The following is a 27,744-nucleotide window of genomic DNA, read 5'->3' as shown; positions in this document are numbered from 1 at the left end:
TATCCCCCCCCCCTTCTCTTCCCTTTCTCTTTTATGTAGTTTCACTAGTACAACTCATCTGTTCTGTTCCAGAGTGTGTTCTGACATCAAGAGCTGCATGAAGAATAGCCAGCATGAAGAGAACAAATCAGTCCAGGCAGAAGTGCAGAAGCGTCAAGAACATAAATGTAAATTAAGGGGTTTTAAAGTGTGGTATGCGTTCCATGCCGAGGCAGTAGTTTCCTGAACACTTAAAGCTTACACTGTGCTGGAAGAAACCCTCTTGCCGTGCTTCTCTTTTGGCTGGCCTGAGTGTTTGGGCACATCAGAGACCTGGTCTGGATGGAAATAAGTATCTTTTTGGCTGGGTGAGTTCTGGCCTGGATTAGTTTCCTGACCAGTTAGCTGCAGTCTTAGAAATGCTTGTGCTAACATGAGGAATAGTCGGGGTGATGTGGGTGGGAATGAGTGGGCAGTTTAAAGGCAGGGATCGCTTCTCTGACAGAGTTAGTGTGTTTGAAAATGAGGCCTTGCTCCCGGTGGAAAGGTTTTTTCCTCCAAGGTTGAGTGCCTTTGTGGGTTTGGGTTTTTTTGCTTCACCTGCTTTGAAGGTTGATTGTAATGGCACTTTCAGGGCTCAGTGTATGAGAATATTTGGAACACGAGTCCAAATTAATTAGATGTGTGTATAAAATGGATTAAACTACTTAAAGCTTTAGCATGAGGGCCACTGTCTAGGGTTCACCTGGGTTTAATTCTGTTTACATCTGTTCCAACACTTACTAATTCAGATGAACTTTTCTGTGATTGAAAAGCAAGGATAACTTAATTTAGGGTCCAGGAGTTTGTCTTGTCCACCACCTTTCTGCCATAGGTGTTTCCAAAACTCTCCTGGAATTTCCTGTCCCTGCTGCAACAACAGTAAACTCCACCTCTACATTTGACAGCCTGACATTAAGTTAACTAGCACCAACTTTAGTTTTCCTTATATGCATCAGGGTGTAATTTGTGAGGTGACTAATAGTTACTGCATGGACAGCTGTTGTTCATGGGGTAGGACCCATGTTACCGTCCCAGGGATGAGCACTTCCTTCTCTGATTTGAAGCCTGAATTCCCTTGTCCAGGCAGAGTATCACAACTTAATGAGTACTCATGCAAAGATAAAAGGAATAGCTGTTCCCCAAAAGTTTCTTCTTGGATACTTGTTCATCTAGATATGAAGCCTTAGAGGAAAACAAAATCCAAATACTTGTAGCTTATTATGAAGTCTCCAGAATGCCAGGAAGCTTGTTGCACTGGTCTCTTTTCAGGTGTGGTAGTGTCTGGTATTGCCATTTTGATACCATGCAACACTGCGTCAGATGGCCGAAGAATCCTTCTCTGGTCAGGCTGATTTTGAAGAAACACCTTTTTTGCTGTTAGCAGTTGGCTAATAGACTAAATGAAAGCCTAAATTAATATGTGAGGGGGGGGGAAATGACCACAAATACTTGTTGATAAAACTATTAATCTTTTCCAGTATCTACCTACAGTATTAGACTACTTTTTGTGGCAGTGGATTTTACAGGCTGTTTTAACCTGAAATAGTTTTCCGTTGTTCTCAGTTTATTAACTTCGAGTATTCCAGTGGTCTTTTGTGAGCTTCTTCATCACTTATATTATGAAGAACTGGAAAAGGAGGGACTGATTAGTTTTATGATCTAGCATCAGCTGAAAATGAATTCCTCTGTGACTGCTACTTTTAAGGTGTAAATCTTTCTGTATTTTACACCTGATAAAATTGCATGTTTGTCCTTCTGAAATGAACCATCAGGCTATCAAAACAGAATACCTTTTAATATATTAAGAAAAGGGAAACACTTCCAAAAAAAAAGGTTGATATGGAAATGTTTAATTCACGTTTCCCTACTTTCAGTAGAGAATTCTGTGTGTGACTAAAGAACTAGCGTCATCTAATGAGACTGCACTAGCAGTTATTGGAATAAATAGGGAAAACTTAAAACTAAAATTTAAAAGAATGTTAGATAGGAATAGAAGGAGAAATTAAGGAAGAATAGAACAAGGTTTAAGAACAAGAATATTTACTAAAATTGTCCCTACTATGTTCTCAATAGAACTTTAATTTTCCAAATCTAAAGGAAAAACAAGGAAAAAATTGTTCTTCCAGAAATAAAGCTGAAATGCTTCCACCAGACCGCTTGCTTCATTAAGGCTTACCATGTCAAGTTAAAAGTTAGTTATAGCCCAAGCGACTTGAATGTGTGTGGGGTTTGTTATCAGTAACTGCAGTGATTATTTTTTTTTTTAATTATTATTATTTGTCTTGACAATGCAAGTGTCAAGCAGTTGACATCATTGTATTACGCTTTCTTCTCCATTGTAGGCTACAGCTTATTACGGCAGAATTAGCAATATTAGTTCTGGTAGAGCCTTGATTCTGGGGCCTTTTGCCACTGTCAGGTGCAAGGATTAAGAGGGAGCTTGTTCTGCAAACAGCTGAGGAAAGATACAGAATTGAGTTTCCTTCTGTCTTGCTGGGGGATCCTGTATTTATACTCTGTTTTCATGTCTTGCTCATGTCTTCCCCTGAGTTCTTGATCCAAAGTAACAGGTTAACTTTATCCTGAGTAATTGCAGAAAATCACAGGTGTGTGCTACTTGCTGACTGAAAAGTAGGGGTCAGTGCTGACTGAAGTTTCTCATCACTTTGAATTATTTCATGAGACATGATGAATGTTTGAAAGAGCTCTGCTAAGATCCCTGGGCAGGAGCAGCAACTAGGAAGATTACTTTTGCAGGTTACAGAAGGAGAGGAAAAAAAGAAAAGGGGGGGGGGGGGGTGGGAAGAGGCTGGAGGTAGTTGTAGAAATGTCACGGGGTGCATTTTGGTACTAATTCTACACCAAGGTAGCTGTGAGTAATGAATGTCCTGTAGCCAGGGAGATGGCTTGGCTGTGCTCTGGGGAGTCCATAAGGGTAAAAGGTAAAGATTACTTTTGACAACATCTGGCCCAAAGTGTGCTACCTTCACATAAGTGTAAGTAAAAGGTAACTTTGGTTTGCAGTTAACTATTTGAATAAAATAGTAGTGTGGGGGTTTGATCACAGTTAAATGTTATTGAATTTAAACAGGAAACACCCACAAACTGGCTGTGACGCAGAGGGTTGCAGGCTGCTTGAGAGAAAGCAATTTCACTGTAGTGTATACTTGGTGGATGGCAGGATGGCACAAAGTGGAGGGACACAGCTCAGTGTAGACACGTAGCTTCTGGGATACGAGGTTCTTGGTGCTGTGGTTTGCTTAAAGCTTTAAGCTGGCACTGCTGCTTGAGGTGGCCCTGGCACTCTTAACCTGCTCCCTTACCTCTGTCTGCCCAAGCATTTGTGTAGGGAATTGGATCAGGAACTGAACATGTTCTGACATAATTAACTGTTTTTCCCTGCACTAGTTTTCAGCTGGAATTAGTTCTGGATCAAGTTCGTTATGGTGAGTGCATTATTCTATCAATGCGAAGGAAGGGAAAAGGTGAGAGCAGCTCTCTCAGCAGCAGCGCTGTGTTTTCCTGTCTTACAGGGATTATGAAACCATTATGCAAGTTAAGAATGTGGTCTCCTGTCTGGTTAATGGGGAGAAAGGTGGGTTCCTCTAGATGGTAATCTAGTATAGAGATCCACTTAAAAACTTTGAATCACTCTCTGGAAGAAAGTACTCTTCTCCCTGCCCTATTTAGGGAGGCCAGCCTTCCAGCACAGACACCTCGGTTAGGAAATGACCAACAGGACTCCAGACACTACCAAAGCTGGCTGTCTGCATCTGATCCCTTTGCAGGGTCAGTACTTAAGGAAACCATTCTTCTACAACTATGTTTGCAATTGCAGCTGTTATTTCTGTAGCTTTTTTACATATTTCTTGGGGCTTCTTCACATTGACAGGCCCCTTTTCGTACACAGAAAAAGCACAAGTATTTATTAACCCATTATGAAGTTTGTTCTTCTGTTCTAGGTTTCTTGCTCTTCCTTTTCCTTACTCTCTCCAAGATGCTAAAATATTTCTCAAAGTAGTTGCTTAATAGTGGATTAATGAACTGCCTTTTTTTATTTAAAGCTGTAATAGATTTTTGAAGTAGTATATTTGATAATTTTTTTTTGTTTTCAGTACCAGTATTGTAAGTGGCAAGGAGGAAATGAGAAAACAGCTGGAGATGGGTGTAGCAGTCATAACCAGTGGATGTGGAATTTAATGCAGTAGGCAAATGAAAGCTTTAAGTTTCCAGCATGAGAAAATTACTTAAAGAAACTTATCCCAGCTTTCTAGTTTCTGCTTTTGGTAGTAAATCTTTCATGTTTTGCATCTGATAGCACTGTAAAAATATCCTATCACAAGTTGTTCCTTAAAGCTTTGTGAGCTTTGTCGAGTAGTTTCACATTCCTAGGCTTATCTTTAAAAGAAAAAAGAGGAAAAAGGTTGTTCCCTCTTTCACCTGTTCCTAAAGAATTGAACACAAGATTCTTAAGCTTTTGTACAACTTTTATTTATAATTGGATGCTTAAGTAACTCTAGCCCTGGTAATCTTCTGTATTTCTGTGGGCAATTAGCAACAGAAATGGACGAAAGTCTAGTATGAAATTTCAGTCTCTATGTATATAATCTGAGTTCTGGATAACCTGTGGGTCTTTGGCTTTATGCACAGCTAGCCTGTTTGGATCCAGCTGAGCCTCTTAAGTGTAGTACTGTGGCTGAACGACTCCTAGAACCACCTTGAGTTCAAAAGCTTTACAGTGGTGTTTGTGAAGTGCCGAGACCAAGCTAGCAAACTCTGCTTGGGGATGCGTGGCCCTACACAGAGCTCTTCAAGTATCTTCCTACCACTTTCCAAATTGTGTCAGGATTTTTTTGATTCTAGTACCACACTGTGTGGAGAACAAGAATTTGTGTGCTTTTAAACTGAGAGAGGGCAGCTTTGAGAAGAGATTGCATGTACACCTAGTTCATATTCGGGATTTGTTGCCTATCTAGGGGTACTACTGATATGCCCAGGAGATCGGGAGCAGTGAGTAGTGCATAAGAGCAGCACTAGGAAAGGCTATGCTTAATGCTTTGTGGTTTATATATGTCTGTTTGCTTTAGAAAAAGTTACATTCATGCCATGTTCATCTCTTATCAGGGAAGCCCTGCTGGAGGAAATGCCAAGGCTGCCTACCTGTTAAACTCCCTTATCTTTGACTATGCTTAGTTGGGAGGCTTTTCAGAAGAAAGATACGGCTATTTCACAATGGGGAAGGAGAATGACCAAGCACTGCAGTTACTTTGCATCTGCTAATCTCCTTAAATACTTACATAGACATAAATATTGACTGCAAGCAGGAAAAAAAAAAGAAAAAAAAATGCCTGTTTGTCATAAACCCTGTTGGACTTTTTTGTTCTAAATCTTCCTCTTGCTTTAAGTAGCAGAAATACTGCATAACTGTAGACTCTTGGGTGAAGTTTTCACTTATTCCTCTCTTCAGCTTTCAGAGGTTCCCAGGGTATGCAGGAGAAACCTAAGTCTTCCATGTTTTAACATAGTGCTTTATTTCCACTCACTTATCAATTTTAATAAGTGGCTAATCCATAAGTGTCAAAGCCATGACAATTTTGGAGGGGGATGTATGTGGATTGACTGGAGTTCAAAGTCTGAATGTGTTGCAGGGGTTTGGCTTTTTTCTTTTTTTTTGCTTGCACTAATGTAGCTGCTGATATTGTCATTATTTTATGAATGCCAAAAACTTATTGACAGCTAGCATTTGGTTTCATTGTTTCTATTGATATTATTATTATTATTATTATTTTGCTCAAGTGAATGGTATATTACAGCACTAAATCTACTTTTCAATTGCTTTGAATGTCCTACAGTTTTTAATGAGACTGTGCTTTGTTTGGCAAAAAAAAAAATATTTTGCTGTTATTTGGTCCATGAAGCTTGATGCAGTTCAGGGTTTGTTTTTTTTAATATTGGCTGAGAGGCAGGCAAATGCCTCTTTGTGACAGTAGCTTTATTATAAATAACCCAGCTAGAAGAACATGCATTGGCACTAGCTATCCTAATATATAAACATCTGTCTCTGGGTTTGTACTGTCTGCATTGACATCTACAGCAAGTTGTTTTTAATGTTTCTACAATTAAGATTAATGCTGTTGTAGGACTGCATTAATTGAATGCTGTCTTTTTGTGTTATGTGTTGAGTTTTATCTGCCTTGCTGTACTGGAAGTTTTCTTAAATCATCTTCCTGAATGTTAAGAGTTTATACCTTCAAGCTGAATGCTATGCTGGTTAAGTGTGAGGCTTTTGGACGGGACCCAGAATGGCAAAACGTTGTATTGTAGTTGGGCTGAGACTTTTTCCTGTGCTGCAGTTAGTAGGTCTGTTGGCATTAAATTACTTTCTCTCAAGCAATCTTTTGATTCCTTTCATTGGAGCAAGGTGTCAGTTGTATCAAATGCATACCCCATCTTATTTCTGCTTGTTTCAGTATTTTAGATGAACTGCCCGTCAGTTATTTGAGAAAGCTTAGGTCTGTTGTTTGAATGTCACAACTTTTTACCTGGCTAATTGGATTGTGACAGTGCATTGAGCTGTTTAGTGATCCAGTGTCTCTCATTTGAGTTGGTAGAGCCTGTTGAGTGAGCATGTGTGTAAAGACTAGCTTGAGCTATTGCATGGGAATTGTGGTGTTGATTTCAAATGTTCTTTGGTCTTTCCTTGGTCACTCTCCTTATTCTGGAAGCTCTTCTCTTTAATTTTTTTTTCAGTCTTGATTTACCAAATCATCTTCTGTTAACCTGCTGCTTTGTTTTCCTTTTTAGAGTCAGTCATTGTGGAACTAAGCTATTGGTATAAGGTACAGTAACTGGTAGGAAGAGAGCTGAAGATAAAAGCCAGAAATAAAAAGTTGGGAGAATGGTAAGGCAAAATATATTGAGTGGTTTTTATTCCTAGTGTTCTGCTATAATGGTCTTGGTTGTAGCAAGTGACACGTTCTCTGAAATATTGGAAACTTTGTCTCAGAACTTGGCTGGGTAATTTCTAGGAGCGTAAATCTGTAAAAAGTTGAGGAAGATCCAATTCTGTTAAAATTAGTGGAAATGGAAAATCCTCAGCAAGCTGCAGGATCACATTCAGTGAGTTGATGGTATCTTCTGGTGACTTCTCCAATAAATATAAAACCTTCCTCTGAAACCCACTTTGTGAAAAAGGACATTTAAGTTTAAAAAAAAAAAAAGAAATAGAGGAAGGACAAAAACTGGCTAATACTTTGAGACAGAGTGATTGAGAAGTGACATGGACAGGCAGTGCAAAGCTCACCACAGCAGAGATGGAGAGTCTGTCCAGAGAACCGATTTAATAGGAAAGAAAGAGCCCATACATCTTGTCTAGCCACCTTTCCTCTCAAGTTTAGAGGCCATCATGTGTATCCCCAGTTGTAGAAGTGTTTTAATTTGAAAATCCACACTTTCTTGGGAAGAAATCTTGGTAGCTTGGCAAGATTTTTGAGCTGGCCAAGACGTCAATCGAGATTCCTTCTGTATATTTCTGTATTTTCATGGTACGTTGTTAGTTTAACCTGGAGTGTTTGTAGTTTTCTTTAAAATACTGTAAGGTTTCCTCTGCTGGCAAGAGCCGGCTTTAAAAACAGTCATTTTCAGATTAATTTACTGAAAGGAACAGACTGTAGTGCATAGCATGGAACAGGCAGGAGTAAATGCTTACCCGTGTGCTGAGTTTTGGAGTACAGGAGTCAGGATTAACTAGAGAGCAGTGAAAGAGGAGGTGGCAGGAGACCATCCCGGCTGCGCTGCTGCAGTGTGTGTCACTCGCCGCTGGAGGACAGCCGTGCTTCGCCGGGCCTGCTGCTTTGGGGTCTGGCTTTCGCAGGAGGATGTGGCGAGTAGCGACAGGTAACTCTAGGGTAAGAGATAATCATCTCTAAAATAAGAGAGGGAGCTGGAAAAAATAGGGGTGTCTTGGTTTCTTTGCTGAATGGTTGTGAGAGGCCTTCCACTTATTTCACACGCATGTACACCCTTCATTGTGAGCATTCTTTAAGCTAAGTCTTGCCTGCAGGCATTTATTTGGTCTCAGTGTAAGCCTGCATTCCTAGGCTGGCAAACTTTCCTGACAACGTGAGCCATATGCAAAAGTCTTCATCTATGTGAGTGACCTGTTCCTTGGTGGACACAGGATTTTCTGGTGTGCAAGTCTGAGATGATGCCTTCCAACCACTCCACTGGAGGACCTGCTTCTGCAGGATCCTAGAGGACACTGGCAAATCTTGGCCTGTTGGCTTGCTTTCAGGTGACTTAGCAGGCTTGTTACCAACTTTGATATTGGCAATTAATGTGGAGGTCCTTATGAGAGCCTGACCTGAACTGCTCAGAGCTGCATGTGTTTTGTGTCAAGCTTGCTGACCTCTGCTCTGTTCCTCTACAAGGCACCAAAGTGGAATTGCATTAGCTCTGCAGATGGGCTGTTGCCATTTTTTCCTTCTGTCTTAAATCTTTTGTTATTATTGCCTCCCCCACCCTCCCAGCCATTTACCACATTCTTATCTTTTGTTTAGCTCTGTCCATCCTTTTCTTGTTCAGAGACTTCTGGTCACCTGAAGAGGCTTCTCCTTCTGTCTCTCTGCAGCTACTTGAGATAATTGAAAAACAATTTGCTCCAATTGTTTTGCAGTTGCTGTAGACCAAAGACCAGTTCTGATCGCCTGCTGGCCAGTGTTAAGTACTTACATCATCTTGTGTACTTCAGCTGTTTATCCATATGGATTTGCTTTGACTGGAAAAGCTGATGGGTGGTAAAGGAAAGGAGAGGCTGGATCCCTGCAGGGAGTGCACATGAAGCCATATGTCAGTATTTCTGGGTATTTGGTGCCCCCTGGAGACTGCTGCTGCCCATGACATAATGAATATCATGACAGGACATTAATAGATGTCCCTAGTCTGAGCAGGCTGAAGAACAATATGAACTATATTGTTCTCACAACAGAAGTGGATGATACTAGAAAAGGCAGTAGAGTAAAAGCAAGGACTCTCTAAAAATAATAACAATGACATGTCCTGTAATTCTTAAAGCTGGTGAAGACTAACAGCTGTTTCATGTTCATGTGTGTAAGCCTGTGTATTTCAAAAATGCATATGCCAGATTAAGTGTAGATATTTGAAAGTAGTATGGTGTGAGATTTAAGTGTTGAGTTCACAAGACAGATTAAATAGGTTCTGTTAGTTGGTCTGAGAGGCCAGTCAATCCAATAGGAAAATGTGGACGTCTCTTACCAAATCTGGAATTGGAATCAGAACTTTGTTACAAGTTTTGTAAGGAAACTGGCATTTCTGTTACTTGTTTCAGCAGTAAAATTGACCTTGGTACCTTTTTAACACTTAAGTGAGGGGTATAATAAATTATATCCTGATGCAGGGAACGTATTTGACATGGTTGTGGAATCTGCTTTCATTTTTCCCAAAGCAAACCACCTGAAACAGAGGTAGACTTACAAAATACTGCTTTACTATGATTTTTGTTATTTTCATTTGGGGAAAAAGACAGCTGCAAAATGATAATTTCTTTCAGGTATTGTTACTCTGGAAGCAACCTTCCTGCAGGATGAGAATACAGGAATTTCATATTTTACCCTGACTGCAGAGAAGAATCCTGGATGGTCTGAGAAGGAAGAAAATCTCAATGTTATGCTTGAATGCAGCTATTTTCAGAATTACAGTTAAGGCCCACGAAAATGCTGAGCTTCAATATTGTTGTTTGTTTATGACTATGTGGATAGATTTAACCCAGGTATCGTGAGAAATCATTAGAGTCCACCAGCTCTGAGTCCCTATCATTTACATTGAAGTAAAATTGTACCTAAGCCTTGTCTGCCTGCTGCAGCTCGTTCGGCCCGAAGAGGGCACCATGCATCATCCTTTCCTCTGCTCTGCTCAGGGGCCAGGCGGTGCCCAGAAGTGGGAGCAGGAGTTGAACTCCATGCTGCTTACAAGAAATACACCTGACTAACTCGATTATGTCCTTTTTACTTTTGTTGTTAAGAGAAGTTTAAACATACACAAATAGTAGTTGTTTGACATGAAACAAGTGAGACGTAAGTTCTTGTGCTCAATTCTTAGTGCTTTTTCTTCCTGGAAAAGTTCTGTGGTTCTCAAATGCAAGACTTTCTTTAAGGTTGGCTTTTTACTTTTAACAGTATGTTATTTTTGTATCTTTAAAATTTATAGCCAAAGACTGCCTCTGATATTGCTAAACTGTGTGGAGTGACTAAACAAGCTCAGTAAAGAATAATACTGCTGTACATCTTGCCTGTGGGATTTGTGGTCTTTGAGAAATGGGAACATGCATATCACTTAATTTCCCCTCCTTGCTTTCTGTCCTTTACAAGAAACTGGTACAGTTGTCTCACTTCAGGCAGCATTCTGTGATTGTCTTGGTTTATGGTGGCAGTACGCTAGGAGAGACCTACAGTTACCAAATCCCGTTTTCTGAATATGATTGCAATATGTTGCTGCTCTTGAGCTGGTTGTTTTCAGTTAGGCCACTTGTCCCTCTGTGGGGTTTGTGCAGTTGCTAAAATACATTGAATGGCGTGCAGCATTCATTCTCTTGTTTTTACAGCAGGAAGGTGAAATGGAAGGTGAGGCAGTTGAAGCTATTGTGGAGGAATCGGAAACTTTTATTAAAGGGAAAGAGAGAAAAACCTATCAAAGGCGCCGTGAAGGTGGGCAGGAGGACGATGCTTGTCATATACCACCAAACCAAGCAGATGGAGGTGAAGTAGTGCAGGATGTCAACAGTGGTGTGCAGATGGTGATGATGGAACAGCTGGATCCAACTCTTCTTCAGATGAAGACTGAAGTAATGGAAGGTGCAGTGCCTCAAGAAACGGAGGCTACGGTGGATGACACGCAGATCATAACACTTCAGGTTGTTAATATGGAAGAGCAGCCTATAAACCTTGGTGAGCTTCAGCTGGTCCAAGTACCTGTACCAGTGACTGTACCTGTTGCCACCACGTCCGTGGAAGAACTTCAGGGAGCTTATGAAAATGAGGTTTCCAAAGGAGGCCTACAAGAGGGAGAGCCCATGATCTGTCACACCCTCCCTTTACCGGAAGGCTTCCAAGTAGTGAAAGTGGGTGCAAATGGTGAGGTGGAGACACTGGAACAAGGTGAACTTCAGCCACAGGAAGATCCCAATTGGCAAAAAGATCCAGACTATCAGCCACCAGCCAAAAAAACAAAGAAAAACAAAAAGAGTAAGCTTCGCTACACTGAGGAAGGCAAAGATGTGGATGTCTCTGTGTATGACTTTGAAGAAGAGCAGCAGGAGGGTTTGTTGTCTGAGGTCAATGCAGAAAAGGTGGTGGGCAATATGAAGCCTCCTAAACCAACAAAAATTAAAAAGAAAGGTAAGCTCCCCATCTGCAAGTGGATTTTAAAAATGTATTTGTTGTGGTGGGACCTTGCAATATGATTGAAGTGTGAGTAGATGCAAGTGGGAGGAAAGCAGACATGCCCAATGTCATGTACTCTTTATATAATAGCACTCAGCTCTATTGTTTCTTGGGCAAACCTCCCATCTTGTCCATCTAGGCTATAAAGGAGCTCATTTTCCTTGAGTGTGATGCTGTGGCATTAATATTCCCATATAACTACAGTTGAAAAGATTCTTCTCTTTGCTGTAATACATATGTAAGAGTTTGTGTACGTGTGGTTTACATCAGGAACCAACAGTATAATTAGTTCTGTGGGTTTTTTCCTAACCAATTGCTGGGTGAGGTAGGTGGTGCAAAATACAGCAATATATACGTTTGACTTTTCTTAAAACTGTAAGTTAAGCAACCCTTTTTAGAGTGGAGAAGGACGATTGAGTGCTGGCATACTAATGAAAATTGAAACCAAGTCAGCCATAGTCGGCAGTGACTGTTCGTAAGGGTATGCAGTTGGATTTAATGGTACATGATGTTTCCTTGTAGTAGTTACATCTCCAAGAAGCTTTTCTTTTCCCTGCTGATCTCTTATGTTATGCAGTAGACCACAGTCAAGAGTAAAGATTATTTCCTTCATGGCTAGGTGTAAAGAAGACATTCCAGTGCGAACTGTGCAGTTACACTTGTCCGCGTCGTTCCAACTTGGACCGCCACATGAAAAGCCACACTGATGAAAGACCACATAAGTGCCATCTCTGTGGCAGAGCTTTCCGGACAGTCACATTGCTGAGGAACCACCTCAACACTCACACAGGTACTCTTGCTTTTGTGTACGTTGTTTTTGTAGGATCTGCTCTGTCATTAGAACAGATGTAAAACCAGGATGGATCTATCTTGAATCTAATTTCTCTTACGGAACAAGCTAAAAAGGAAGAAACCATGCAGTGCTGTCATTTGTTTCTCATATGAATGCAGTTTTCTGCCTGGCCAGGTCAGGTACAGAGCTTGTCCTGTACACAGGGATAAAACTGATCCTGGGCTTGATCTGAAATTACCTGAGGTTACAGAAATGTTCCATTTGTCTTCGGCGTTAGTACTTGTGTCTAAGCTTTGTGTTGCCGCTGTTGTTTGCAGAAAAGTAAGATGAGAATGAGGCTGGAGCTTAAACATAAGGGAACTAAAAATAACAACAAAAAAAACCTAACCCCAAGGAGTAGGTTATAAACTGGACCAATAAAACTTATGGCTAGGAACTGTAGCACATTTCTGTTGCTCCTTACTAAAGTTTCTGGTATAAAACTACAGGTAATTGAACTGTAATTAAACTTCAGCTTGTTGTGACCTTTCTGTGAAAAAAATGTAATTCATATCCCTTGTTTTCTCTGCATACTTATGTCTAACTGGGTGGTTTGAAATTTGTAAATAACCAAATGATACAAAAATAAGGGAGTCTGTTTCCTCACTGAAAGGATATTAATTCTCTAAGATCTTCAGTCCATTAGTTATTTATACAAAAGTTGACTCTTGTGTATTATTTGCTTCTGTAATTTAATCTTTCAGAATGTGAAAGCAATGTTGCTAATTCACTTTAAAAACAAAAAAATAACCCTAAAACTGTTCCATATTCTCTTTTGTCACTATATCTGAATGTCATCATCCTCCTGTTTTGCTGCAAACTATTAGGTACTCGCCCTCACAAGTGCCCAGACTGCGACATGGCCTTTGTGACCAGTGGAGAGTTGGTTCGGCATCGCCGCTACAAACATACCCATGAGAAACCATTCAAATGTTCAATGTGTGATTATGCTAGTGTGGAGGTATGTTGGTTAATTGTTACAGCACTGAATACTTCCTTGTACGCTTCAAAGCTTGTTCACCATCTGTTACAAACTGTTCTTAGGCATTTCCTCTTTGGCCATTTGCTTAAAAGGCTCTGAGAAGAAAAAGTTATAAATCAGGTCTGCTCTTGGAAGCAAATGGTGGGGTTTCCTCAGTTAATGAGAGAACAGTTAGAGAGCATTTATGCACAGAAATCCTAGGTGATGTCCACTTCCTCTTTGGAGACAATAGTTGTTGTCATTGTTTCTTAAATTATTTGGCCTTTAAGATGATTGCAGGAATCATAGCATGCTCCGTCTTGAAGAAGGCAGCCATCTCCTGCTGCAGTAAGGATGTACTTTCAGACTAGAGGTACCCTCCCATTTTAGAAATGTGTATTCTGCATATGATTGGTTTATGCCACTAAGATGACTGTAGCAAAAACTAATGAGCCTTTGCCTCAATGTTGGTGAGAAGCAACTTTGCTAATACTGGGTGATTGTCTAATTTGCTCAAGTAAATTAAGCTTCCTTGAATGCTCTCCCCTATGCAGTATTGTTACTTATGCTACAGGACAGCCTTTATATTGTGATGGGAAATTTGAGCAAGATGATGAGCACCATAATTTAAAAAAAAAAAGGGGGGGGGGGGATGTCTGCAGTGGAAGAAGGCTGCAGTGGGGAGAGGTTGAGTAGGGGGTTTGGGCTTTTTTTTCCTATCCACACTGTGGCTGCAGTGCTGTAATTCCATGCCCTGTGGTTTGAGTGCTGAATAAATTGTGTTGCAGTAGTTTTCATAGTATGAATTAGGAACAAATAACCAAGTTGATCTGTATGTGAGCTCATGCTGTGTTTTGTAGACATAGGTTGGTGATTAAGCAGCGTGGTCACGATTGAGCAAAAAATGCCTTAACGTTTGTGTTCGTGCTGACCTTTAATCTGGGTTTGTGCCTTCTAGATAAAAGCAGGAGAGGAAGGGAATTAAGTCACCTTGTTCATTGTAGGACTAGATTTTTTTTGTTGTTCTTAGCAAGAAATTGATTTATCTTATCCTTCTCAAAGTAACTGGAGAGGACCCAAGAAAGCACCCTGTGGAGAAGAATATACTGTACAGGGGACACTCAACTCCCGCAATGTTCCTTGGGTGCATGCTTTCCCAGAACACTTTCTTGTGCCTCTCCAGGACACTTTCAAATTTTAGCGTGTCTTCAGATGCTGAGATGGTTGATAACAGTAAGGTGAGCACAAGACTCTAAACCAGGCTGCGCTGAACGTGGGAACAAGCATCAAGCAAGACTGGGAATGAGGTTGGGAGGTGAAGTAGAGTGGGCAGGAGTGAGTGGCTATGTGCAGTGTAAAAATGGCATTGGAACATGCTTGTTTGGGTTAGTGGTAAGATAAAAATAGACTGCCTTAAACTTAATCTTGACTGATTTCTTGTACTTTTGGCAAACTGACCTGCTCATCTATGCTAATTTCAGTCTTGCTTTTGACTTCCAGGTTAGCAAATTGAAACGCCACATTCGTTCTCACACTGGAGAGCGTCCGTTCCAGTGCAGCTTGTGCAGCTATGCCAGCAGGGATACCTACAAACTGAAGAGGCACATGAGGACCCACTCTGGTATTGATGCCATGTTTTTTTAGTGTGTTGTTTATTGTTTAGCGTCCAGAGTGCTGAGGCTGTGTACGATGGGTGCTAACACTTAAACAGCAAAAGAAATATTATTTTGTAGTTTAATAATAAACCTTTATAAATCTGTAAATGAAGAGAGTGCACCATGATTCTAAGCACTCGTAAATTCATAACCTGGTAGTAACTGCTGCATTGAGAAGTGAGCTTGGAGGATTCTGATTTCCAGTCTGACTGTGAGGTGATAAAGTACAGGCACTTTCAGTGTGAACAGAAGAAACTCCTATTATCAGTTTTCCACTTCTGGTTGAAGATTATAGCCATTTACAGTTTCATGCTTGAGTGTAGTTGCAAAAGCGTCTCATGCATGTTAGTTTGTAAAGATACTAAATTTTTTCTTCAACAGAAATAGGGATGGTTTTAGCACAGAACGTTACTGGCATGCCAAATTAATTGTATCGCTAAAATTGAAGGGGAAAAAATGCCCTTGCATGTATACATGAGCATTCAGAACCCACAAGCCCCCAAAAAATCTGATGCCATTTGCTGTCTTCTGGCAGCCTGTGTGTAGGTCTTCCATATATTTCTCAGAGTAAGGATAACAATTTAACTCATTTGCTTAAAGGTTGGACTCGAGTCTCTTTGTAGAAAGATGCATGCTGAAGATAAAACTTCTAGAGAAAGAGACGTTATTGAGCTCTTTCTAGGGTTACTATTTTCTATCAACTAGCTGCCTGTTGCAAGTTTTTGGGAGGTTGTTTTGTTTGGGGCTTCTTGGTGAGATTTCTTTTTAATAAAAGTACTTGTGCTATTTTTTTTCCTTCTGCTACTGAAGGAGAGAAGCCATATGAATGTTACATCTGCCATGCTCGCTTCACTCAGAGTGGTACCATGAAGATGCACATTTTGCAGAAGCACACGGAGAATGTGGCCAAATTTCACTGTCCTCACTGTGATACTGTTATAGCGAGAAAGAGTGACTTGGGTATGTATCTCACAAAAGTGGCCATTTGGTGAAGATTCTACAAAACACTTCCCAGAAATAGAGTTTCCATAACCCAACTGCTGACTTTTTTTTTTTGTTTTTACCTAATACTTCTGGTAACTGTACAACATGAAGCACAGGATTAGATGTGTGGCTGGTAATACACACTTTTACCTTACAATAGCTGCTGCAAACTAAGAATTTTAAGGTTTTTTTCATTATTTGAAAATGTAGTGTGTTTTCCAAGCATACGAGGCAAGTTACTGTTTTCAGGCCTATAGATGCAAGGCATTTATTGAACTTGGACTGAGATTACAACTGCATGTGGATTGAGGTTTGAAAAACCCAGAGGTCACTTGGCTTGACCTCCTGCACATTGGAGGCTATTAAGTTCCATGAAGAGGTATTGGCATCAAGCTAAAAGGTTTGAATTAGACCAAATAGTTTAATTTTCCAGGGTGTGGAGCTGTGTGCCACAGACAGGGTAGGAAAGACTTGAGTTGTCACAAAAGCCCTGAGTCCTTGCAGTAGGAGAGTCTTACTCTAGCAAGCAGTACCCAGTGTGATTCCAGCAGGCAAGCTCTCTTTTATGTTCTACAAGAAGGTGAAAAATAGTATCACGCCCAGAGCAGCTGAGGAGAAGGAAGAAGCCACGATTTGGCAGAACTTTCTGTCTATAAACAGAATATCACCCAAGTAATGGGGAGGCGGGCTCCCTTCCAATAAAGACAAGTGTAAAGTGCTACAGCAAGAGGCAGTTTGAGAGTATGGCAGTCAGTTGATGTCAGGAGCAAACAAGCTGATTTACAACAGAGGAAAACTGATGTTAGCTATGAAGAATTTTTCTTCTCATAATGCTTTAGTCTACCGTAAGCTACCTTGTGCAGCTGTGGTATGCTCCTAGTTGGAGGATTTTAAAGAAGTGACTAAAACCTCTGTTGGGGATTATCTGCTGGTATCCCTGTTGCCTTCTTAGCCCTGTCACTCTGACTTCTAATCCTGCAGAAAATCCTGTTTCCCCCAGTGTATTACCTGGCATAACAGTCCACGAGGCACTTTAGTGTGACAAACATATGTTAATCAAATGCAAGTGTACTGTATCAGCCCAGACTGACTAATAACCAAATCTAGAATCCTGTGGAAAAACTCGTTGGAGTTTTTCTGCAAGACCTTTCTGTCTAGAAATTGTTCTGGGTGCTTTTAATTGAGAGTCTTTTAGGTTTTTGGTAGAATCCTAAAATAACTATTTCACTTTTTTGGCTTGAGCTTGAGACTGCATGCAGGGAGATTGCTAAGGGAACTGTAAGCTAGCCTTTCATGCTTGGAAAGGCACGGTGATTAAAGCCTCTGATTCTTTTGCTCCTAGGTGTCCATTTGCGAAAGCAGCATTCCTACATCGAACAGGGCAAGAAGTGTCGCTACTGTGATGCTGTGTTTCATGAGCGGTATGCCCTCATACAGCATCAAAAGTCTCACAAGAATGAGAAGCGCTTCAAGTGTGATCAGTGCGATTATGCATGCAGACAGGTAAGCTTTGGGGGACTGGCACCCCTTATGAGCATTAGAACAGGAGCTAAAAATATAAGGTGGAAATCTTAGCTGTTAAGTTTGACCAGCTGTTAAGATCAAATTAGCTCTCTAAATCTTTTGAAGGGTGTGAAGGAAGGTTCAGTGGCCTTTGCTTCTTGATGGTGTAGCGTTCCCCTGTAGAGAAGTACTTTCTAAGTCACAACCTTGATGTATCTGTTGACAAAGGGATAAGAGTCCATCTAGGATGGAAGTAGCTAGGACTGATTATGCCATCAGTCAAGATGTTCTCACATTCCTGCAGAATCATCCTTTCCTTGATATTAAGGATAAAGTTTTGGCCTCCCTTTAGCTGAAAATTCACTCTTCTGTATCCATATATCTGAGTTCTCAAGTTACTTTTCCTGTCTTGTCCCTGTCAGGAGCGGCACATGGTCATGCATAAACGGACACATACTGGAGAAAAGCCTTATGCCTGTAGCCATTGTGATAAAACCTTCCGTCAGAAACAGCTCCTCGATATGCACTTCAAACGATACCACGATCCTAACTTTGTCCCTGCTGCCTTTGTCTGTTCCAAGTGTGGCAAAACATTCACTCGCAGGGTAAGGGAATATACTGCTTTGAATTGTGGTGTTTTGTGGTGGAATGAGGCTTTTAGCCAAGGGGAGGGGAACATGTTTACCCAAAAGGAAAGGTGCATGAGGTACACGGCACAATACTGATCTCTGAAATAGAGCACTTCTTTCTGAGAGGAAAAGAGAGGGGGGGAGACCTGGTATAATTCAGAATTGCTACTAGCATGTATTAGGGTTGATATCATGAGCAATGTGAAAATGCAACTTTATGAATAAAAGTTGATGGAAATTTACCAGTTTCCCCTAAATAGTCTTTCTTGGAGAAAAAAAAAGAAAAAATGCAAGTTACCAGAAATGTGTTTGAAAATACAGAGCCAGAATATCTGATCTTGGATTCAATGCATGTTGTATTTTTTTTGTTGTGTTTTTTCTCTTTGACTGAGTAGAACACAATGGCCAGACATGCTGATAACTGCTCTGGCCTAGATGGTGGGGAAGGAGAGAATGGAGGAGAGACAAAGAAGGGCAAACGTGGCCGAAAGAGAAAGATGCGGTCTAAGAAAGAAGATTCCTCTGACAGTGGTAAGAAATGGCTCAGTACATTCTGAGAACTACAGGCCTGTGATTTGCTGTGTGTGTTAGCTGTTAGTTTGCCCATTCTGCAGGTTTGTTCTGGCACTTGAAAAGCTTTTATCTAGTTGGCAAGCAAAAAATGATGGTATGTGGCCAAGTACAGAGGTGACTGCCTGTGAGGGATAGTATAGGTTCTGCTGTCCCAGGCCTCTTCCAAGACAGAGTAGTTGAAAAAACAGTCTGACACCCTTTGCCTAGGCTGCGCAGTTCCTGTCCTGATTGCTCTTCTGTGTGTGAAATTCTCTGGTAATGCTTTCAGTGTCCCAAAAGAACCTGTGTGTTTCTGTAGTGCGCTGCTATGAAATGGTACGTGCTCCTGCTTCAATGCTATTGGGTGGCATGTGGCATGTCCAGACGACCCCACTGCTGAATAGCTTGGCTGCTTCCGTGGAGGAAGGCTGGCAGCATCCAAGAGAATGGTGGAGACAGTGCTGGCAATCTATGGACTGTTGTGGAGGGCCTGCTGAGACAATTGAAGGGTCAAGGAGCTGGTGGTGTCTTCCGCTTCACGCGTATGTTTGCATGTGTGCTGGTATTGAGAAGATGGCTTTTGAAGGGCTCTGACTTCCTGGATAATGTTCCAGAAGATGGGTTAGGTGCAATTTGTAATAGGGTGGCTGCTGTCTGTAAGCTTCTCCAGAACAGGGAGATGGCAGAAGCTGTTGCAGCAGATAGTGATCACCTTCACTGCGGTCCTATTTGTGAAGGAAAAACTCAGTCATAGTCTTCCCTCCTGGTAGAGGGAAAACTTAGTCATGTCTTCAGCAGGAAAGTCGAAGTAGAGTCTCAAGACCAACCAGTTCAAAGATGATTCTGCAAAAGCAGTGTTGCTGATTAGTCTTTTATCTGGAGTGCTTTATGTAATTAATCAAGGGGTGTAGGGATCTTTCTGGCTAGAGAATGTGTATCTGAAATGCTTATGTGGCAAACAGGTTTTATAGGATGAGTATGGTCAAATGGCTTGTGCAAACCTTGACTGCAAAAACTGTAGAAATAATTGCTTAATCTCATGTTTGTATAGATATTTGAAAAAAAGTGTTACAATCAGTTGAATAAAAGCACATGTAACTAATTGTTCATTTAAAATATGAAAAGATCATGGAGGTAGAGAGAGTAAAATAACTGCCTTGATGGAAGGTAATTAAAAATATGGGATTCTGGAGTATCTAATTTTTATCTGATTTGTAGGCTTCCTGGTAGTCTAGCCTATTCTAAAACCCCAAATTTTATTTAGTTGATGTGGTCCGGGTGCAAAACAATTTTTTGGGGAAGCTGGTCAGAAGTCATGCTTGCTAGGCAGACTGATGATGAGCTCTGTATGGCTATGGCTCAGACTCTGTAACTGAGAGAATCCCTTCAGCCTCAGACGAGTTGACAAGTCTGGGTTGACTTCTCAGGAATCATTTGATAGATGTGAAGAATTGACTAGTGTGAGCTGAGTAGCGGTAAGAAAGAGGCCCTAACCACATTCTCAGGAGAATTGCATTATTCAGTGTTGTTTTTATCTCTAGATCTGCAGTTTCATGAGTTTTGGCAACTGCTAAATATCTAAAAATGGTGAGCAAAGCTGTGACGAAACAGACCTGTCTTGTGCTAATGGGAAAAATACCAGATAGCAAATGATAGTTTTGTCTCCCATCTGGCCTGTCTGCCCAATGTTAGACAGACTTCTAGTTGATAGACACTGAGTTGAGGGGGGATATAAAGAAGCTCTAAAAAGCTGGCACCTGAGAAATCCAATAAATGAAAGAAATTTGGCTTGGGGAATATTCCTTGAGTGACTGTGTAAAGTAATGCAGCATATATGTGCCTCAGTGTACGTAAGGGACAGTTTGTTTGGGTTGTTTTTTCCCCTTTAGGTGGATAAACAGAAGTATGCCTTATGCAATGGCCCTTTTGTTCATGAGTGGAGCCACTTTTCTATGCAGTTGACACCCTTACAAATTTAAGGGCAATCATTTTGCTGTCCAAACAATACTATCCTATTTGACATCTCTTACTGCTTTTTTCTGCTTTGGTTTTGACCAGGGCATTCTGATCATGCGGATGGTGCTAACCTAGTAGCTTTAAGGAGTGTTCTGAAGAATAAAGTGTAGAGCAATAAGCTGAGTTAACAACATAAAAGTTGCAAAAAACCCCACAGTTTGCCATGAGGACTGTTGGATTGGAATCAGCTCCAAAATGCAATGAGGTGCAAAGAGTTGATGTGAATGGGAGGTGCCATCTTAAATTCTTTGAGTAGACAGGGCCTCATAAAATATGCTGCATTAGACCTGTCCTGCCTCTGAATAGAGGTCTTGGGGAAGATCCTTTTAGTGATTGGTTGGTAAACTGTATGTCAGTGGCCCTGGAAAGTATGGTGAGCAATCTGCAGACATGTGCTCACCCTTAATGCTTAAGAACTCCCCAGTTTTGTGTGGTTCTGCCATATTCAGCTTGAGATTTTGAGGTCTTAGACGTAAGTCCCAGTATCTGGGAGCTGCTACCCTGGTTTCCTATCTACTTAACAGAGAAGGCCTGAAGTATGGTGTTGCCGTTTCTTCAGGGCTAGGAGACTTGCTCTTGGATCCCTCTTGAGTTCTAGTGTTTCGTAGAGATACTGTAGTGGCTGCTACCACTATTTATGTGTGACCGGCCCCTTTTATCCTCTTGCCCCTCTATTTCCCACACTTAGTCCTCTCCACATCACCTCAGCCCCTCCCCTAAGCATCCCATAAGTAGTCCTGTGATCCAAAACTGCCTTTCCCCTGCATCCCATTATGTGTCCCACCCCCAGCCAGCAATTCATAGAATCACAGAATCATAGAATGGTTTGGGTTGGAAGGGACCTTAAAGATAATTTAGTTCCAACACCCCTGCCATGGGCAGGGACACCTTCCACTAGACGAGGTTGCTCAAAGCCCCATCCAACCTGGCCTTGAACACTTCCAGGGATGGGGCATCCACAACCTCTCCGGGTAACCTGTTCCAGTGCCTCACCACCCTTGCAGTAAAGAACTTCTTCCTTATATCTGATCTAAATCTAACCTCTTTCAGTTTAAAGCCATTACCCCTTGTCCTATCACTACATGTCCTTGTAAAAAGTAGCTCTCCAGCTTTCTTGTAGCCCCGCTTTAGGTACTGGTAGGCTGCTATAAGGTCTCCCCAAAGCCTTCTCTTCTCCAGGCTGAACATCCCCAACTCTCTCAGCCTGTCTTCATAGGAGAGGTGCTCCAGCCCTCTGATTGTCTTTGTGGCCCTCCTCTGGACTTGCTCCAACAGGTTCCTGTCCTTCTTATGTTGGGGGCCCCAGAGCTGAACACAGTATTCCAGGTGGGGTCTCATGAGAACAGAGTGGAGGGGCAGAATCACCTCCCTTGACCTGCTGGCCATGCTTCTTTTGATGCAGCCCAGGATTTCTGGGCTTTCTGGGCTGCAAACACCCATTGCCAGGTCATGTTGAGCTTCTTGCCAACCAGCACTCCCAAGTCTGTCTCTGCAGGGCTGCTCTCAATCCACTCATTGCCCAGCCTGTGTTTGTGCTTGGGATTGCCCCAACCCATGTGCAGGACCTTGCACTTGGCCTTGTTGAGCTTCATGAGATTTGCACGGGTGCACTCCTCCAGGCTGTCAGGGTCCCTCTGGATGGCATCCCTTCCCTCCAGTGTGTTGACCGCACCACACAGCTTGGTGGCGTCGGCAAACTTGCTGAGGGTGCTCTCAATCCCGCTGTCTATGTCGCTGACAAAGATGTTAAACAGTGCCATTCCCAAGAGCAACCCCTGAGGAACACCACTCGTCACTGGTCTCCACTTGAACATCACACTGTTGACCACAACTCTTGAGTGTGACCATCCAGCCAATTCCTTATCCACTGAGTGGTCTGTCCATCAAATCCATGTGTCTCAATTCCCCCATACCCCTTAGTGTAAAAGGTGATCAGGAGAGCTGCTCCTGATGACTCATCATGGTGGGGTTTGCACCTGGATGCTGGGGCTGGTGGCTCTCCTGGGAGTGGCCTGGACAAGATGTTTGTTCCTCAGAAGTTGCTTTGGGTTCCCACCTTCCATTGTGCATCCCTGTGCACCTCCTCCGAGTTGTGCAGGTGGGACTTTGATGGGCTGATGGCTCCTGTGATGGGCCTGGGAGTAGCCCAGCAGTGTATTATTTGGTCTCCCTCCTGCCATTGTCTTTCTGAGCTCCTTTGTGGATGTGCAGAGGAGCTTTTATCACATAATTATGTTTCCTTTTGCTTTCTGAAGGACAGCTTGTTCCATCTAATGTGAGGGTAACAGACTAACAGTCTGTGGCACCAGCTTCTTGACAAAGGACTTGTTTGCCTTCTTTCTCATCCGAGTTGACTGCTTTTGGATGAGGATTTGGTGGTGGTTCTCTGTAGATGGATGTGTTTTTTCCTTGTTTAAACTGAAGACTTACCTAATACAATGTTTCTTACAGAGGAAAATGCTGAACCAGATTTGGATGATAATGAAGATGAGGAGGAGACAGCAGTAGAAATTGAGGCTGAACCAGAAGTTGAGCAAGAGGCTCCTGCACCACCTCCCAGTAAGAAACGAAGAGGAAGACCACCAGGCAAAGCTGCCACCCAACCAAAACAATCCCAGCGTAAGTCACTAATTGAAACTTATGTTACAGTGCTTGCTTGAGCTGCTTTTTCCTTGGATTTGGCAGTTCTTGTTGGATAACTGCTCCCCTCAAGTGAGCTTATTTAAAAACTAGATAACTGTACTTGTCTCTATTTTAACAAGAACTCACCTTTTGCGTGAAATTTGTTGCAAGGGTTTCCTGGTCACAAGAGAACATAGCTGCTTCAGACCACGTTAAAAGGAGAGGACATTATTTTTTCTTTAGTATTATTCCATTTCATAGATGTGCAGACAGCTCGCTGCTTCTTGCACCAGTTACAGCGTCTCTACTAATGTACAGTTCCTGGTAAAACACCTGTTAGTACAACCACTGTGGTATTCTTACCTATGTAGACTTTTGTAGGTATTGCTGCAAGCAAACATGCTTCAGGCCTGTAGTTCTGAGCATAGCATCAATGCAGCTGTCATTTCAACTCTACAGAGTTTTCTCCATAAGAATAGACATCGGTGACTGTGCAAAGTCTTGACTAAATAAATTCTAGGAACAAAGCAGGAAGGGCAAATTTGTTCCTTCAAGGGGTAGTGGCTTCCCTCGTGGCTTGCCTGTCTGCTCAGTGCTACAAGTGTGGCTTGTGTCCTTCCTAGAATTACAGCCTGTGGAAACATTTTATGCTGAATTCATCGCTAGTATCACTGGATTCCCCTGAATTTGAAGTTTTGCCTTATGCCCATACACTGATATGGTCTTGTTTGTTGATTACTCTACAATATCTGTTGTTTGAGTAATGTCTTAATATCAGAAGGCATACTGGAACTGTTGCAGTGGTAGCACATCTTTACAAAGGGGCAAGGAAATAGATGCTTGATACTTGGATGAATGAGGCAGGTTGAATCACTCCCTGCTAATGTGGCAATGTGAGTTGTGGGCCCCACCTTCCCTTTCCATGGAATAGTCTTAAGTATCTACTGAAAAGTTACCTGGTGAGGTGTGCAGGCCAGCTCTGGAACCAGTAAAAAAAAAATATGTTGTTTCCCCCTCCCCCTTTTTTTTTCTGCCCTTGTAGCTGCAGCAATCATTCAGGTTGAAGACCAGAACACTGGTGAAATTGAAAATATTATAGTTGAAGTAAAGAAAGAACCTGATGCGGAAACAGTAGAGGAAGAGGAGGAAGCTCAGCCTGCTGTAGTGGAAGCTCCCAATGGAGACCTCACTCCTGAGATGATTCTCAGCATGATGGACCGGTGATGGAGGAAGACCACGCTGGCTGACTGAACTGGCCTGGGCTGTGTTTAAGCGGCTCAAATCTATTTTTCCTTTTACCTTTTTTCTTGGCTTTGGGAAATGCATCATTTTAGACCATTTTACCAAACATACTGGGAAATAAAACTTCAAAATGATGTTAGAATGTGATTTAACTAGAACTTGCTGTTTTATGTTAGCATTACAGGATCATGGAACATTAGGAAATATTTTTGAGTCCTTGAGGGTTTCCTGTGAGATGCTTGATTTAGTTTTGCTCTGAACTGCATTGTAAAGCTGGTCCAAGGGCCGTGTTTACATGCACCAAGTTTTAATATACAAAAGTGGAAGCCTTGACTAGAGTATGTGGTAAACCACTCCGGACTTGCCCTTCCAGTTCCCAGAGTCCTTGAGCCTCCTTCTCTCAGTAGTGTTTTTAACTGTAAATGCAGACTTGGGAGGGTTCTAGACTTTTAAAATGTTTTTTGCTTTTCCCCACTGACTAGCTCCGGTTCTCCAAGTCGGCTGCACACGGTAGTTTTGGCATGCTCCAACTGGTTTCTGTCCTTAATATGCTTTGCTTTCTGCAAAGCATTTCTGTAATGGTCAAGCTTGTAAATAACTTTTTTTTACATTTTAATCTTTTTCCATTAATTAAGAGGTATGCAAAAATGCAGTTTAAATAAACCCCAGTATTTTAATTCCTTTCAAACTAAGTGATAAGAGAATTGATAGAGTGTAAATGTTGGAAAAGCTGTTGATAACCAATCACGTAGAAAAGAGATGTACCCAGACTATTGCTTGCAGAACAAGAGAAACCCACATGTGAAATCTGGTTTTGAAGCACACAAAACTGGCATTTGAAACATGTATAATTAACCTTCTTTTCGAGTTATAATTTCACGACTACATTTTCTTTGCTCTATCTTGTAGTTGTATTTTGTGTTTATGAATCCTGTGTTAAGGAAGAAGTGGTGATTTATAAGTGGGTCACTGCAGCCCTCAAAACCTGGGCCAGGAAATTTTAATAGGTCAGTAATTATACAATTTTGGATCTCTGATAAAGACAAAAAAGGAATAATGTGAAATACAAATGATGCCTGTATATGAACTGTCACATGTTAAAATATGTAAGCTTTTTATAGAGCCTCAGTCTTGCTGATTTCAAACAAATTTTTCTTCTATGTATCGCTTTTAAGAGAGCTATCAGTTTAGCTATCAGACTCTAGGTTGATGCATTTTTGTACTTAGCTGTACTGTGTGATATTTTTCATTATTTTAGGAAGCCAACATGGGAAAAAAATACTGTTATAAAATATGTAATGGGGTTTGAAAGCTGGGAAGGAGAATATACTGCTGTACAGCTAATAAATAATAATGGATTAACATGTGTGCTCACTGGCTGCTTTCTTTGTATATATTAATGGTATGACCTGGCAGTGATCTCCAGACTGTAAAGCCATCACTCCTCCTAGAAAGATGCTGCAGGCCTGTAAACAGGAACCAGCTCTTCTCTCGCTGTGGGTGTTCCCTCTGCCCTGTGCCGAATGCGAGGTAGCTATCTGTGACATTAAATCACAGCTTTAGGTGAATGTACACGTAAGCAAGTGGTGTTACTGCGGTGAAGCCAGCGCACGGTCCCTGTTTCCTTACAGCAGCTCCGTCATGTAGCAGGGGTCTAAGCTGCTTGCTCAGCTGGGGCTGAGTGGAGGAGCATGCAGCAGAGAAGTCATGCAAGATGTGCTGGGCTGGCCACTTGCAAATGTCAGCATTTACAGCTTGAGCTAGAAGTAATGCGGGAGTGGTGGTTGTTGCTTTTGTTTGTTTTGCCTGTGGGTTTAAATGATTGTAGCTGATGGTTTAGATAGCGGGAGTATTATTTCCATTTCATTCTGGAAAATGGGACTGATACTTGGGTGGAGTTTCCGTGGTGTATCTTCTTAGTTACCTGTGAAAGCAGCTTAGAGAAGCCAGCTGAGAGTAAGCAGTCAGGTAGCTGCACGCTGTGTAAGTTCAGGATAGTGCCTCTTGTACTGCTGGCTTCAGAACAGGAGTTGCTGCAAATGGCACAATACTATTTACTGAAAATGAAATCTTAAAAATCACAAGAGTTGCTAGACTTAATTTTAATTTAACACTAGATGTTTGGTGACTAGTTATCTCTGGTCCTGAGAGATGGTCCTTCTTAAACTTGCCAAGAAAAGCTGTCTGGAGGTTGATGCCTGAGCAGGATTGGAGGCTTGTTTCAGCAGGTGGGAGAGGTAAATGCAAGGGCTGCTTCTGCAAGAAGGAGCCAGGTCTGGCTGCAGAAGAGGATAAATCCTCAAGCGCTTTCTCAGTTGGACAAGAACGTTGGGTACTCAAAAGCCCAAAGATGTTTCAGATGGAGGCAGTGCTCTGAAGGAGATGTGATTTTTCCATAAGCCTAGAGCTAGGGAGGCTTTATGGTGAGCTGGAAAACTGAAGGTGTCCTTGGGATCTGTAAGGAGTACCACCATCATCTCTTAAACCCTCTGGCTCAACCCACTGTTTACAAGTGGGGCATGAAAGATGTTGCAGTGGCTTGGTTTTAACTGGTGACCCGTGATGGTGCCCCAAGGAGGTGTTGTGCGTGCTCTAGCAGAGGCCTCCCTTGGTCTGTGGGAGCACTGCTGCACAACCTCCCTGCGCAGCAGCTTGTGCTGTTGTACCCAGGTCTGAGTGACGCCAAGACGTGTTGCCAGCTCTGCTGGAGTTCAGAGGAGCTGGAGGAAATGGCTGCGTGTGAACAGCTTGATGGTGGGCTTGAAGGAAGAGAGCCTGAGAGGTAGATTTGTCCAAAGACTACAAGTGTGGTTGCTCCTGAGTAGTCTTTGATCTACTGGTGGTGTGTTGTATTCCTTGGCAGCTCCTGCCCTGCTAGGCACAGCCCACTGCCGCAGCAGGCCTGGGAAGATAAGGCTGGTCTCCAAAGGGGACTGCTGGTGGCTTCTGCTGTGCTTAGCTGAGGAAAAGATTTCTAAGCAGCATTTTATTGTGAACTGCTTTTTGAACTTTCTCCAGAGACCCAAGCAAGGGTTTAGTGGGTATTGGAGCAGTCACCCTGTGGCCATCCTCCTTTTTTCCTCAGCCTGGTGTGTTACTTTGCAGTCTGCTCAGTTGACCTGGTTTCTTTGTGCTTGCTCAGTCAATAGTCCTGTTACGCAGCCTGTTTTTTTTATTTGAGCTGGGGCTCCTGCCTTGGGCAGGTATGTCTGCATGTGTGCCTCTCTTGCAGGCTTCTGGTTTGCCCTTGGTGGAGCTGCTCTGGAGAGAT

The 27,744-nt window shown here is 42.0% G+C and overlaps 1 protein-coding gene across 13 annotated transcripts in view; it reads left to right on the top strand.

Moving 5' to 3' along the window:
- The window catches only part of CTCF (CCCTC-binding factor), a 37,781-nt gene extending 11,946 nt beyond the window's left edge, over positions 1 to 25,835 (top strand). For 3 of the 13 annotated variants that reach the window (XM_030024997.2, XM_030024998.2, XM_030024995.2), the window contains 10 exons: positions 10,640 to 11,432; positions 12,097 to 12,267; positions 13,137 to 13,270; positions 14,771 to 14,891; positions 15,736 to 15,885; positions 17,252 to 17,412; positions 17,835 to 18,017; positions 18,437 to 18,572; positions 23,061 to 23,228; positions 24,274 to 25,835. In XM_030024997.2, the coding sequence (XP_029880857.1) occupies positions 10,652 to 11,432; positions 12,097 to 12,267; positions 13,137 to 13,270; positions 14,771 to 14,891; positions 15,736 to 15,885; positions 17,252 to 17,412; positions 17,835 to 18,017; positions 18,437 to 18,572; positions 23,061 to 23,228; positions 24,274 to 24,455 (2,187 nt within the window). In that variant the 5' untranslated portion in view covers positions 10,640 to 10,651 and the 3' untranslated portion in view covers positions 24,456 to 25,835. Of the gene's footprint in view, positions 1 to 39; positions 348 to 6,951; positions 7,918 to 7,968; positions 9,737 to 10,639; positions 11,433 to 12,096; positions 12,268 to 13,136; positions 13,271 to 14,770; positions 14,892 to 15,735; positions 15,886 to 17,251; positions 17,413 to 17,834; positions 18,018 to 18,436; positions 18,573 to 23,060; positions 23,229 to 24,273 lie in introns of those variants that run through there. The other 10 variants (XM_030024988.2, XM_030024987.2, XM_030024991.2 and 7 more) reach the window with 8 other exon arrangements.
- The last annotated feature ends 1,909 nt before the right edge of the window (positions 25,836 to 27,744 follow it).

The sequence above is a fragment of the Aquila chrysaetos genome, chromosome 9, assembly GCF_900496995.4.
Source record: "Aquila chrysaetos chrysaetos chromosome 9, bAquChr1.4, whole genome shotgun sequence".
NCBI lineage: Eukaryota > Metazoa > Chordata > Aves > Accipitriformes > Accipitridae > Aquila > Aquila chrysaetos.
The sequence above is the reverse complement of the archived record's forward strand: the minus strand, read 5'-3'. Positions and strand labels throughout refer to the sequence as shown.